A 15,456-nucleotide genomic window follows, 5' to 3' on the forward strand; every position below is an offset into this window, starting at 1 on the left:
TTCGGCTCACATCATACATGAAGAGCTGGGAGAACCCTTCCTGGAGGATAAAATTAAAATCAAACCCCTTCTGGCTTGGGTGAAGGTATGGACCAACCCCGAGGCGGCCCTAACCAGACAAATTATCGAGGATTGCCTCAAAAGAGACAAGGGTCATGCAATCCCCTGGTTGAAATTTGTTAAAGATTCGCTAACAGAGATTGGCTGCTCTGAATACTTCTTAGCCCCCGACTCTTTAACCCCGGAGTGCAAAACCTCGGTCAAAAAACTTTTTTTAGCACAGCTGAAACTGACAAGGGCAGAAAAAGAGAGGCTCAAACCCACCAATCTCTCTTACAACAATCTCACACCGAAGCAAGGTATGGAACCTTATCTAAGGGTCATGTACAATGCGCAGGACCGCTACCTCATAACCCGATTTAGACTCAATATGTTACATCACATCCTTGCAGTACCATTGGGATTTACCCGCACAGTGGAGGAGAAGGGTACCTGCGGCTGCGATCATAGATCTCCGCAGGATACCCTTCATTTTGTCCTACTGTGCCCCTTTTACGCGATACCAAGACGCAAGTTCCTGGTGGGTATCCTGAAAGAGCAAAGATTTAAGCAAGCAAAACTGGCGTTGAGATTTTTAAAGGAAGCAGAGGACGCTTACACTTTATTCTGCACGATAAACTTCATTCGGATCGCAACAAGACTGAGGACTACCAGAGATATTGTCCCTTAAAATTGCATTGGATAGTTAAATTCCCTAAAACTATCCTGGCCCTTCCATCAAGTACATAAAATCTGAAACATTTATATTTTTTAGACTAAATATTTTTTAATATTGCTTTTTAACTTGTGTATGTTGTATCTGTGCTTTTATGGTGTCTTTCTAAGAACCGAATAAAGTTTATAAATTGAAATTGAAATTGACACCAGAGTTAGTGGTCCACCCTCCCACCTCCCCGAAAGTGCTGCATATCTGCCCTGCTCATCGGATCAGGTGCAATCTATTAACATGGGAAAGGCTTTGAGTACCATTATACCAGCACCATGTGAGCCCAAGGTGAACCCCAAGTGCACAGCCAGTCGGTAGCCTCACCTATCTCCACCTTTACAAGTGTTTCCTATCAGGTGCGTCTCCTGGAGCAACACCACTTTTGGGGCGTCTTTTGATAAATTGTAGTACGATTCTCCTCTTCAGCTTATCTCCTAGTCTGTTTACATTCCAGGATAGAAGCCTACATTGTTTCTCACTCATCAGGTCATGTTTTGCCCCCCCCCCCCTTCTCCCACAATCCCCTGTACAAACACTTATTGCTGCACATGTACCATCCTGCCCGTTTTCAACAAAGTAATTGACTTGATTGTCCCTTAAAAAAACTAGTCTAACTCTTGGTCCCACACTTTCCCCCTCCCTGCTTCCCTGCACTCTGGGCCTAAAACTGCCCATTTCCACAATAGTGCAGAGTCCCTGTCGCCCTTATCTACTAAACTAACTACGAAATCAGGGGGTTGACCACTCCCTCCCATTGGTCCCCAGCCTGCCATAATTGACTTATCCAAACATTATTTTGTAAAAACAGAATGACTTAGAGCGTAAATTGTCCACTTGTCCTGTCTGATGTGCGTTTTCAGTGCTGCAGCTGAAGAGAGAAGGATTCAGTTCAGGGCAGTCTGTACTCAATGCAGGTTGATTTTCCTGTAGGTGTAGGAGCCTCTTTTTCATTGTGGTCTTCCGCCGGTCTCCATCCATCCATCCATCCACTCCTGTGCTGCTTTCGGTGTGTCAATGAACCACAATTTGCAGTTCATTTCAACTCTCAGTTTTGAGGGGAACAACATTGCGTATCGAATACCTTTGTCTCTTAATAGCTTTTTAACGCCTAAAAAGGTTCTTTGTTGTTGTTGGACCGCTATGGTAAAGTCCGGAAAGAAAGACAGTTCACTATTTTTGAATTTGAGAGGAGGATTAGCACGAGCCATTTGTAATATAATGTCTCGGTCCCTGAAGTTGAGGTGTTTTGCTAGTATAAGCTTTTGGGGGGGGGGGGAGTTTGGGCCTCCCTCCCGGTACCCAGTGTGCTCCTTCAACTGTGAATAACTTCCATAAATTTGTGGGCAGTAGGTGATTCATAATTAGGTCTTCTACAAAGAGGTCGACTGCCGGCCCCTCAGCTCTCTCAGGAACCCCAATAATTCTAACATTGTTGCTTCTTGCACGCCCTTCATAATCATCCAGTTCAGTGTTTGTTTTTTTCTGAGTGGCTTGGAGGTCTTTAATCTCTTTTCGCAACTGTTGGGTTTCATTACTGAGCTCCGCAGTTACCACTTCCATGGTTTTCACTTTCTCACTCATCTTTTGCAAATCAGCTCTGAGCAGCGTCATTTCAATAGAGATTGTGTCCATTCTTTGTTCAAGTGAAATACGCACTCCCGCTATGGCTGCCATTACATCTGTGAGTGTCGGCTCTTCCTTAGTTGTGCTCGTCGTCTTGTCAGCTTCCCATTTGTTTGATCCATCCATATCGCCTACTTTTTGGGTGGTGTATTTATCTAATTTAGTCTGGAGCATTCCTTTTTCCCCTTTGCCCCAGACATGGCGTTGTGTCCAAAGAGGAGTCCCACAGGGTGTCTTCCACCACTTTTCTCTCCAATATTCCTTCCACTCAGGTCTGGCTAGGATCACCCGGGAGATTCCGAGGCCGTATACTTTGTAGGAGAACCGACAGTCTTCCTCACTGTCTGGCACACTGCAGGCATATCACATGTATCGGAACCGCCGACTCCTCCTAATGTTGAATCTGTTTCCTTCAGTTGCCACGTTCCCAGGCCCAATTGATGTACCTTACGCACGGCGCGCCACGGGGTCGGTGTACTGCAAGGCTCCTCAACTCGTCCCCGGGTCGTAATCCAGGTCTCTCTACCCCTGGGGCTCCTCACCTCAGTGTTATCGAGAGCTAGAGTAGACACCAAGGTTGGTCCTGCTAATCTTTAACTCTTTGCAGACCGGTCCACTCTCAGCAACACTGCAGAGCCCAGACACCTTTGCCCGGGTCCCTCCAGGCCAGGCGCAGTAACCCCACTCCGCACTGATATCTTCGTCTCTTTGCGACTCCAGTCACCCATCAGCCTGTAAGCCGCATCAGATGCCCGCCGGGTCAGTATGTTTGGACACTGCATCATGGACCCGATCGGGCTAAACTGTTCCCCCCCAGTTGCTTTGTAGATTACAATGCAGGAGGGGGGTGGGAGAAAATAGCCCGCCCTTGATAGAGTACCTTGTGGGGGTCCTGTCGTGCAGTGCCTCTTGTGATGTTGAGGGCACCACAAAATGATGGGACCCGTGGCTGCCTCTCTACGAAGTCCCCCACTGCAGCTTCTTAGTCAAGCCCAGGGATTCCTCCCTTCCGTTGACTCAGTCGCCGGTGATTTGTGCAGTTACTGGGCTACAGCGGGTGTGGAGCTAACACTCCGCCGTACTTTTGGGGTGTAAAACAGATCTATGGTTGGATTTATAGGCAGGCTGAGGCCACAGATAATGGGAGCTTCACCGAGGTGCGGCCATTGCGCTCGGCGATCAAGCCATGCCCCGATATTTAGTTTTAAAGCATAGGAGCAGTTTACTGTTTGGGAAAGGTTAGAGTTCACTTTCTTGAAGAGAACACATTGGTTGTGGTACTCTGTGTATTCGAGGTAGAAATAAAGCTTAAGGGCAGGGAGAGGCTTTGGGCAAGGGTTTTGAATAGAGAGAAAGTGTGGATGAAGGGTAGATTTAGACATGATAATAAACTAGGTAAAGACCCAATATTAACAGATGCGAGATAGGGTTTATGATATTTAACAGCTTAGAGGAAGTGATCGAGTTAATCTGTGGTAGTTAGGGAATTTAACGTACAAATAATTGCCTTATAAAGAGGTCTTCTATCAAATGTTTTCAATTACTATTTTAAATAAAAGTGTAATATAATTGCATTAGTCACATGGGCGTTTGACCCTTATTCTAAGCGTCAATAAATATCAGGACCAGTAGTGGGCATTCAGCCATGGCGCTTGCATTCGCAGGCGTCGACATTGCATAATGGCTAGTGTACTTCCAATATGCAGAGCGTTGATTGATGTATTTTTTTTAAATGTGCAGAACATGTAGTAATTGCCAATGTTCAAGTATGTACAGGGCATTAACAGGCTGCTTGGTGTGCCACGAAAGGCACAAACCAGCATGATAGCTCGATGCCTTGGACGTACATTGCACAGAGTGATGATATAGGTAAATCCATGATGTGCAGAACACTGAATGAAAGCACGGTATTTGGTTCCAGATATGAAAGATGCTCAGCAAGTGGCCATGCATTAGTGAGTGAACACCCTAATGCTGTAGCATGTGTCACTCTGCATTGCTCATTCCTTCACAGACACATGCTTCAATATTCTTCCTAGTTATTTGTAAAGCGCTGCACTTCAGTTATTTGTATGGCTTAGTCTGCAGTATATAAATTCCTCTAATAAATGCCAGTTTTCACAGATGTGCAAAACATTTATTGCTGGCCAGACTTGTAGGACAATACACAACAGCATGTACATAACTAGATATGCAAGACATTGACTAAACTGCTGTATGTTCTCAGATCTGCTGGGCATTGAGTGACCATACTGTGTGTTCTTCTAATATAGAAAATACCAATTCACAGCACATGTATTCACAGATGTGCCCTTCTCTGTCTCATTCAGACCCTCACAAGCTGGGCATCCGCTGCAAAATAAATGGGGAGCTTGTCCAGAACAGCAACACTGACCAAATGATCTTCAAGACTGAGGCACTGGTCTCATGGGTGTCCAGGTAAGAATCTGGTAGGACATTCCAGCGAGACTCTAAAAAGAGCTTAGGCACCTACAGCCACCCATGTCCTACCTCTGGGCAGAGCAAGAACACCCAAAGTCTTTGATGTCCACTTCTGGGAGAGAGGCACATCACTCACTGCTTTTTACCCATCCTCTCTAGAGTTAGAGAACCCACTGTCCTCGTGGACAACTTTAGGACAGAGATAGGGCAATCACTGCCCTCGTGTCCATCCTCTCGATGTGCTAAGGGCAGAACACATTTTTTCAATATGATTCTGGAACACATCTACCAACACCCAAAAATGATCTAATACCATATTTTTACTTATCAGATTTGTAACACTGTATCCTGGAGACGTTTTCCTGACAGGAACCCCACCCGGAGTTGGAGTATTCAGAAAGCCCCCAGTATTTCTCAAGGTAATAAAAGTATTTGTTTTCATAGGAGTCATTGGATGGGGTAGGAAAGATCCATCAGTCTAGAGTGAGAACAGTTAACTGGAATTGGTTATTGCGGGTTAAAGAGGCGAAGCAACCTGGACTGGGAGGGAAGCACTAAAGATTGGAAGTGGTGTAGTTCAGTTAGAAAGAGGTGTGGGTGGTCTCTGGTTACGTATATGCCCATTAGTTGATGTCCCTGGCACCTTAAAAATATTGACTTGTAATTTTGTTCCAGGCAGGTGATGTTGTTGAATGCGAGATCAACGAACTTGGAGCAATCTGCAACAAGGTGATATAACAAAAATTCAAGACACTGTAATCAAGACCTATCTGCACTCCACCGAAACACTGACATTGCCACCTTTATCCCCCATGCATCTGTTCACCCCATCAGACGGGCGGAACTACTGGCAAGTCCTGCAGCTCTGCATCCATAAGATGGCAGAAGAAGAGGTTCCAACAATTGCCCTCACAGTAAATGTTCTGCTTTTAAAAATGTTAACTCATTGAAAGTGAAGTTGCTAAAGATTGATATTTGGGTTAAAGAAAAGAGAGGAGGCTAAGATCCCAACAGCACGCTGATGAAGCACATGATTGTTAGTGGGTAAGATTGACATCACATCCAAATTCTCACACCAGATGACTCTAGATGAGCACTAATGCCAGTAATGCATCCAGGATCTCAATTTATTGACAATTGTCCTTGCCCTTCCACCCATCTACCCCCAAGCCCAAGCAGGTGGTCACTTGGATCCCTTGACCAAGCAGTTGCTGGTCTCGCTGAGCTGTTACTGACCTCTAAGCAATAAAACAGCATTGAAATGTACTGAGTGCACAAGTGTATCTTTAAATATGAACTAACTGAAGGGCTGAGTGAAAAGAGGAACAGGCATAAGCAGTCCTGCAAGATAGATATGTTTATCATGATTGCCAACTCAAAACGTCTGATCGCAGAGGCAGAAAATCTTGCGAAGACTTTAGCAGATCCCAACCCACTACTGCGAACAATACAATAGAATGCAGATGGTCCAGTGCCAAAATATCAACATGGTGCCGACAATCAGCCTCTCTGAATAACCAGGCCTTCCAGGACAATATGCAATACATTACATGGAGGAAAATGCTGCTCAATGGGAAAGATTAAAAGTAGAATTAAATGGGGCTTGCATGGAGACAGTAAGCAGTGTCAGAAAAATATTTAGGCATGCTAAAGCAAACTTAAAGAGTAAAATGAAAAAGTTACGATATTCATGGTGAATACTCGATCTGCATGCAGATCCCTTACCTCTTGAATATACCTCCAGTGCTAGTTTGGTCCGGAAAATCTTGTTCTAACATCTCTTCAATGATGGTAGACGATGTCGACTTCATATCGATGCTGGAAGAGACATCCATGTCCCATAATGCTCACACACCACCAAGCTGACTTAAGTTTCCGATCCAGTTTTGTCTGAATCAGCAGGATGAGAATGAAAACAGATTATGAAATTTGAAAAAACATAATTAGTGCGACCTTGTTAAAGTGGCCACAAACATCCATCAAAAACGGAAAGAGGGAACGATTGGTGGGAAATCTGCACATCATAGAGTTTCCACCAGAAATGTTGTTACCAAAGGTGAGTAACTTTTTCTTCTGATAGATACTTCTACCTGCAGATTCCCCACCTCTTGATTAGATTCCCAAATAATGCCATCCAGGGATTGAGGGCCTAATGGATGGTTCTACCAGTGACAAGAAGTAACACAGACCAGGTGAAGTGACATTTCTTTTGTATCTCTGAATCAGGCAACAATGCTTGGTGAACATGTGGAGGAATGACCAAGTGGCTGCTCTTCAAATGTCTAAGAGGGACTGCCCTAGCCAGAGCAAATGTTGAAGCTTTCATTCTAGTCAAGTACACCTTACTGCATCCCAGAGGTTCCTTTTGGGCCACTGAGATCTTAATACCTACAGGATAATCCACCTTGATAAAGTCCTTTCCCTTACTGTTTCCTACAAAGTCAATGAAGAGCTGGTCATCCATCTGAAATTCTTCTGTGCGATCAATATAAAAGCCGACTGCCCTTTTTCGAATCCAGCTTATGAAGACTTTCCTCCACTTTTGTGGGAGGAGGCAGAGCGAAAAAAGAAGGAAGTGTAACTAACTGACCCTGATGGAAGGGGACAGTCTCTGAAAATAAGGGGCTATCTGGTGTTCCTGGCAACCTGGGTGATAAAGTAGTCAAAATAACAGTGGTTACCTCTGCTCAAATAAAACATTTAAGAGGAACTACATAGGGTGCTGGAATCTCAAGTTATAATACATATACATAAACAGTTTTATAACCAGAAAATATAGTATATAAGTTGCTTGAATAAAATATAAACATCCGATTTATTCATTATAATCAATTTGGTGTTCCATAGGACGGTGCAGGGCAAGAGTTTGGTGAAAAAGTGAATGTGTGCAGTATAAAAGGTGTTCGAGGCATGTGTGCTGTAGATACACTTGCTTTACATAAGTCCGCCATCTAGTGTTGGGCTCGGATGTTTATAAGTTGTTTTTGTTCCAAGACGTTTTCTCCGAGTAATGAGGTTATGCAAATCCTCAACTTGATAATAACGTGCATGGTCATCAACGTCATCTTCAGGTTGTTTTTTTCCACCGACTGGTTCGGATGTAATCTCTTGTGTTCCAGTTCGGGACTCCTTTGATCTTCCTTCTGATCTCTAATAGATCTCCACTCAACGGTATTGCCTCAATCATATAATTTCATTGCACCAGAGCACCTCCCTTCTGCGTAGCGGGTCATCGGCTCGCTTTCTCGGCCAATGGGCCATGTCCGACCCTATTATCAAAGTCTTTTGAAGAATGACCTGCTAATGGAATGAACTCTGTTCCTCCCAAAATTGTCACCAAGTATTTCCATATCAACCAACTTTCCCTTTCCAACTTATATCTCTCGCCCGATCATCGGGAAGAAAGCTGTGAGGCCTGCAAGTCTTTTCGATCAAAAAAGACTCTTCGAGACAGACGTGCTCGAGGCCATGAAATGCAGCGTAGACAAAACGGACGATGTACTGGACATCTTCGGTTGACAACACGAGGAAGATGAGGAAGCCTCAGCAGCACAAGAGGAATCAATAACTATCCATGTTTTCGATTCAGAGTACCAATTCAACCAGGACTCGGCCACCCTTCTGCCGGCACGGAAGCATTGGACAGTGAGTACTGTTACCCCTGATCCAAAGCCCAAAACATAGGTTCTGGCCCAAAACATTGCCCATGGTTCGCCAGTGCAGAAAGGCCATAGCGTGCACTGAAAAAGTGACTCGGAAGCGCAACCCTCAGACTCAGCTATGAAAATTCAGCCTGCAGCAGGGGCCTCCTTCTCCTTGACCTCTGGGTCTACACCTTTGGCTTTGGCACTGGTAACTTGTTATTTCGGATCTGACAACAGCTCCGCCTAACTCACACCTTCCTCCACCTAAGTTTTACTCAACCGGAACTAATCCTAGATGTAATGCAGGAAACAAACACTTCACATTTTTTTAGTTCAAGAACTAAAAAAATAGGGCTTCTATCTGCAAAAACCTCACTCATCAAAAAAACAACAACAAAAACAGTTGACTTTCCAGAAGGCTTTGGATACTCCTCTACTCCCTCCAAAGAAAAAGAAGGATGCTGTAACTAGCCCTTTACACATCCCTATTCTTTTACCTAATTCACCAATACCACCATCCACACCACCTCCTCATTCACCACAGTTATCTGAGGCAGGTGACATTTCTCCTCACTTATCCATAATAGAGGATGAGGATGACATGACACAAAATATACACAATGGTGATGCTTAAGATGATTATAATGTAAAACCACAAGGGTATACAGACTCAAATTTATATCTCACATGACCATCATCACCTGATGATGCTACTGCATATCAGGATTTCATAAAGACACAATTGAAGAGGACTCCCTTTGTGAAACTCTATGTAACGTTCAAAGGAGGGCACACTACCTTCCTCTTCTTAAGGGTATGCTACGTCACACAGACGAGATTTTTAAGTATTGTATCAAAGCAAGAATTATACCTTCCTGTGACAAAAAATATAAGCCTGCACCATCAGACCCTATATATATATGTATACGAAGACGTACCGCCGAAACGCGTCTGAACCCTTAATATCTTTGTGCAATAAATCCTTTGTGGATTTGACCCCCGCGAGTGCAGTTTCTTTGTTCTTTAAAAAAAAAAAAAATATATATATATATATATATATATATATATATATAACGCCAGTTAACACCTGACTCTCTGGTAGTTTCCAATGCTAGAAAAAGGGCAAACTCCTAAAACGTCAGGAGATGCACAACCTCCAGAGAAGAAATCTAAATTAATAGATGTCTCTGGAAAATGGGTGGCTGCGCAAGTAGCTGCTAATAATTGGCTCCTAGCCTACAGCCAGGCTCTATTAGCTAGATTTGATAGGGCTCATTGGGACAAAAAGGAGGGGCTCCTCCAACACCTCCCAGAGGAACACAGGAAAAGGTGGCAGGAAATAGTGAAAGCTCATCACTAATAATTCTATAAAGTGTGCACTTTATGCAGCTGGCACCGCTGCTTGAGGGATAAACTCTAGCATCCTACTACACAGACATGTCTGTGTCTCAGGATTCAAGCCTGAGGTACAACAGCCAATCACAAAATCAATGGGGGTCTACAAACAAGCACATACCATGGATATTTTCATAGGCCTACTTATAAACAAGGTACAAGATCTGCCTCCTCAGACAACATTGGGTCACAATACAAGAGCCAAGGACAAACCTCCACTCAAAAAACATTTTATAGAGGTTCCAACAGAGGAAACCATTTTAAAGGAAGAAGCTGTGGAAATAATACCCGTACCTCAAAGAACCACACTAAACAATGACTTCCTTACCTTTTCCCAGACTACTTAACACCTGTCAGCGGTCATTTTCAAAACATTCGCCCAGTTTGGAAATTATTCACAACAGATCAGTGGGATGCATTTGCTGTCCCGCTGTTTCTTTTTCTTGGTTATTCTTCTCATTTTCCGAGTTGGGGTTTGGTTGGGTTCTAGGGTGGGGGGATGGGAGGGACTCCTGGTGGCGGCTGCTTTATCTTGATATTCCTTTTCCCTTCTGGCAGCAAGGGGCGTTGTGCAGTTACTGTGGGGCACGGAGGCACAGGAACAGGCTACGAGGTTGCGAGACCCCCCCTTCCGTTGTTAAGAGCACAATATTCCCCCTGATGCTATGACTCCTATAACGATTGCCACTTGAATTGTGAAGGGCCTTCACTCTCCGCAGAAGAGGCTCAAGGTGTGGAAATATATAGTGGACCATCACCTGGATGTCGTGGCCCTACAAGAAACACACCTGGCGAGCACAAGCTCTTTCCCCTCATCTACCGTTCCTCCGCTACCACAAAACACCGAGGGGTGGCCCTCCTTTTTCACGCAGCGATTCAGTTCCAGCCTTTGGGTGTACAGAATGATAGAGAGGGTCGCTGGGTGATGGTGAAGGGGATTCTCCGGGGACAGCTTTGCACCTTTGTAGCACTCTACGCACCCAATGCGGGCCAAATGGCCTTTCTTTCCACACTCCTGGAGAAGCTAACGGACTTTGTGGAAGGGCCTCTCCTCCTCATGGGTGATTTTAACCTCATCTGGGACAAGGGGCTAGACAGCACACACACAATGAGGTCGGATGCGGGGTTTTTTGGGGGGTAGCTGCATCCCCGCTTCAGCAACATGGGACTCCTAGATACGTGGAGGGCCCTTTATCCCCAGACACGAGGTTACACGTTTTTCTCCCACGTCCACAGAACGTACTCACGCCTAGTCTATGTGTTTATCAGTCAATCCCTGCAGGGTGCTGTACAAGAAGCCAAGATCTTTCCGCTCGCAGTCTCTAACCATAGCCTTTATTCGGTCTGTTTACAATGGCGGGGCCCCAGGCCGGCGGCCCCCAGATGGTATTTTCCACCCTCCCTCGTTAGGGACAGGGAGTCCTGCATTAGGCTGCGCGCTGCGGTCTCGGGGTTCTTTGAAACTAACCCTCCGGAGGACACTTCGGTGTTTACCAACTGGGACACCCTGAAAGCGGTTATCCGGAGCAAATGTATTGCCCTCAACTCTGCACTCAATCGACAGCGAGCGCGGGAGCGCGAATCCCTTGAATCTGAACTTATGGCTGTGGAACTTGCCCACAAAGCGAATCCCACGCGCCAAAAGCAGCGGGAGCTCATTGCTCTTCGAGGCAAACTTCGGGCCATTTACTCTAATAGGACGGAGCTCACGCTCCTTAAGCTTCGGCAGCTCTCCTATTCCCAGGGCAATAAGGTAGGCAAACACCTGGCACGTCAGCTCCGGGCTAAGAGGGAGAAGGAGTATATAGGGGGATTCCTGGACCCGGCGGGTCGCGTTGTCCATAGGGATGAGGAGAAGGCGGCCCTGTTTGGTTAATTTTATACAGACCTCTACTCGGGGGATTCTCTCGATGGTGATGCCCAGCAGGCATTCCTCGATTCCCTCTCCCTTCCTCAGGTTTCTGTAGCGTGGAATGACCAGCTGGCCGCCCCCATTACCCTGGAGGAGGTTACGACGGCGATCTCCTCATTGAAGCCCAATAAAGCCCCTGGCCTTGATGGCTACACATCGCTTTTTTACAAGACATTTGCCCCTGAGCTTTCTTCGCATCTAGTTTCGCTTTTCAATGCCATGGCTGAAGAGAACAGGACGACTGGTACCATGGCGGAAGCGGTAATATCTGTTATACCTATGCCGGGGAAGGACCCTCAATGTTGTTCCTCATATAGGCCAATTGCCCTACTTAACATTGATGCCAAGCTATACTTCTCCATCCTTGCTAACTGCCTAAATGATCTTATGCCCCTCCTTATTCACCCTGACCAGTCCGGGTTCATTAAGGGACGACAGACCCATGATAACACCCGCCGGATCGTTCATCTTATAGAAAAAGTCAACAAACTTCGGGTCCCGGCCATCCTCGTAGGTCTGGACGCGGAGAAGGCCTTCAAACGGGTCATCTGGGCCTTCCTCTTCCGAGTGATGGCTGCCTTTGGCTTCTCGGCCAAATTTGTTGAGATGATTCAGGCGAACTATCGTGGTCCCGCCTCCAGGAGGATGGTCAATGGCACGAGCTCTGATATATTCAGGCATTCACGGAGGACGCGGCAGGGTTGCCCCCTTTCCCCCTTGCTTTTTGCCCTCAGCATTGAACGTCTAGCGATAGCAGTGCGACAAAACTCGATCATTCAGGGGATCCAGTTTACTGGCGATCCCCACAAGATCTCGCTCTTCGCCAACGACATCCTGCTGTCCCTCACGGAACCCGAGAGCTCTCTCCCTAGCCTCCACACAGAGCTTGCTTGCTTTGAGTCTCTCTCGGGCTTCAAGGTCAATGCTAGCAAGTCTTTCATTCTTAACCTCTCCCTCCCTTCAGAAAGGGCGGATCGGCTTCGATCCTCCACAACGCTCGCCTGGGCGACTGAATCTCTACAATACCTTGGGGTGTCTTTGACCCCCCTCCCACCGGGGCCTCTTACAAGCTAATTTTCCCCCTCTCCTCACGCAAATCCAAATCGAATTGACGAAATGGACGCTGCTCTTCCTCTCATGGTTGGGCCGCTTCCATGCTATTAAAATGACCCTACTACCTAGACTCCTCTATCTCTTTCAGGCTCTCCCTATAACCTTGAACCCAAAAACTCAGGTCCTCGCTGCTCCGTTTCATTTGGCAAGGGGGCAGGGCACGTTTTTCCTTTGCCTTGTTGCTTCGGCCTCGTGCTGAGAGCGGAGTGGGTCTGCCGGACATGCAGATGTACTACAAGGCAGCCCAATTACGGGTGCTGGTCGAGTGGTCTCGGAAGGATTCTGAGAAACATTGGCTTCATATGGACAGCAGCGTAACGGGCCGGACCATATGGGATCTGGTTTGGCGCCCTCGCAGAGATAGACCTTTGAACGCGTACCTGAGCACGCCCACACGCACCACACTGAAGATCTGGGACACTCTAACAGACGACGAACGATGGACAACCTTCCCGTATCCCTACACTCCGATACACCACACGTCCCTTTTCCCCCCGGCTCTCCGGGAGGGCCCCTTTGACGCCTGGAAGCGGGGCTGGTGTCTTGCCTTGATTAATCTATTCCGCAATGGGATGCCCCTTACCTTTCAGGAATGTCGGGATGAATTTCACTTACCAGCCACTGAATCTTACCATTACATCCAACTCATGCACTGGGCTCTTCACCCTCCCATCAGTGACGCTGCAAGCCGTCCCTTGACCAAATTTGAGGCCTTTCTAGCTAAGTCCTCCTCGATGAAGGGAGTGATCTCCTTTATCTATTCTTTCTTGCTTAAAACCTGTACCGCGCCGCGACCTCGATATATGGCTATGTGGGAGGACCTGCTGCAGCGCCCCATCTCCGATGAGGAATGGACTCATCTGTGGGCTGATACCCATTGCTTTAATCAATCTATCACCCTAAGAGAAGCCCATCGCAAGACGATAATGGACTGGTACCTCCACCCTTCGAAACTTCAGCGGATATTCCCCGCCACTTCTGATAGGTGCTGGAGAGGGTGTGGCCAACTGGGGGATTTTCGTCACATTTGGTGGGACTGTCCCTCCATTAGACCCTACTGGGAAGAAATTTTAGCGCACATAAAGGAGATGCTTGGCTATCCTATTCCCACGGACATGGCAGCGGTCCTTTTGGGGCTCCGCGATCCCTCCCTACTTCATCAAACACGGGCAGACAAGGCGATTATGTGGCTGTGCGTTGGGGCGGCAAGGATAACCCTAGCGGCAGCCTGGAAGAAGAAGGAGGCTCCCGCTTTGTCCTTGTGGCACGCACGCCTTTGGCAACTCCTAAGCTTAGAACTCATGGCAGACATCTTCAGGGATGGATTTAAGAACTTTATCTTTAAGTGGGGTCCACTGGTCACTTTCCTCTCACGGGGTCTCCCTTCTGCGGTCTGCCCTCCCACCCTTGAGGCTCTACATCTCTTCCAAATGTGAACATACTATACTACTATACTGCCTGCTGCGCCTCTACCTACTGGGTCTGTTGTTTCCCTTGCTGTTCCATTGTCTTCTAGTAGCTGTTGCCGCCACCGGGGAGGGCGTTGGAGGGGGGGGGGGGTTTAGGGGGCGGGGAGGTGGGGGAATCAGGGGACGGGGTAGGGCAGGGATGGGGGGGTCTGGTCGGATGGGGGGACGGGGAGGGGGGTCTGTTTTTTCTTGTTCCAGTTCAATGCTTGGCCTGCCTTCCTTGAGGCCATTTTGCTATGTCCAGTTCTTCCCTGTCTCCCTTAGCAGGAATTTGGGGTTTCCTCCTCTTCGCTTCCTTCAGGATGTTAGCTGATTGACTTGCGACTGAATTTGCAGGGACAGTCTGCCAGCCGGGTATGGCACAGGACTCTTGAATATTCTGTTAGTCCCACTGCGGGAAACTTGCTCCCTTCATTGCCTGTCCTTTTGCAGCTCTGTTGCTTACACTGCCTATTATTGAATCATTCGGACTGTATTCTGTCCAATGTAGGAATTTCTGCTATGGCTATGTATTTTCTTATTACGCTGTCTGGTACTTTTCCTTGCACTTGAAATTTTCAATAAACATACCTTTGACAAAAAAAATTGGGAGTGATACACCCAATCCCGATATAGCCGTATCGTCCCCTATTGTCATGATACCTAAGCCGGATGGTTCCACCAGGTTCTGCATGGACTTTCGTGCCTTAAAAGCTATATCTTTCTGCGATGCGTACCCTATACCAAGGGTGAATGAATTGATCGAAAAGATCGGAGAGGCCAAATATATAACAACGCTAGACCTAACAAAAGGATACTGGCAGGTGCCTCTCCGTGAAGAAGACAAGCATAAAACAGCCTTTTCCACCGATGACGAACTCTATGAGTTTAACGTCCTGCCGTTTGGGCTCCATGGAGCCCCGGCAACCTTCCAGAGGTTGATGAATGAGATCCTGCGGCCGCATACAAACTATTGTTCCGTATACCTCGAGGACATTGTGATTTTCAGTGCCTCATGGCCCGAACATATTAAACACCTACAAAACATTCTGTCAGCGCAGAAAACCGCCGGTCTGCATGTCAATGCGAAGAAATCAAGGGCCGCCTTCTCTA

The 15,456-nt window shown here is 46.8% G+C and overlaps 1 protein-coding gene across 3 annotated transcripts in view; it reads left to right on the forward strand.

The window, feature by feature from the left end:
* The window catches only part of LOC147679765 (oxaloacetate tautomerase fahd2, mitochondrial), a 140,174-nt gene extending 134,077 nt beyond the window's left edge, over positions 1 to 6,097 (forward strand). For all 3 annotated transcript variants that reach the window (XM_086943328.1, XM_086943329.1, XM_086943327.1), the window contains exons 6-8: positions 4,720 to 4,828; positions 5,163 to 5,250; positions 5,507 to 6,097. In XM_086943328.1, the coding sequence (XP_086799454.1) occupies positions 4,720 to 4,828; positions 5,163 to 5,250; positions 5,507 to 5,569 (260 nt within the window). In that variant the 3' untranslated portion in view covers positions 5,570 to 6,097. The remainder of the gene's footprint in view (positions 1 to 4,719; positions 4,829 to 5,162; positions 5,251 to 5,506) is intronic.
* Positions 6,098 to 15,456: the final 9,359 nt, after the last annotated feature.

Source organism: Lissotriton vulgaris, chromosome 11 (genome assembly GCF_964263255.1).
Source record: "Lissotriton vulgaris chromosome 11, aLisVul1.2, whole genome shotgun sequence".
Taxonomy (NCBI): domain Eukaryota; kingdom Metazoa; phylum Chordata; class Amphibia; order Caudata; family Salamandridae; genus Lissotriton; species Lissotriton vulgaris.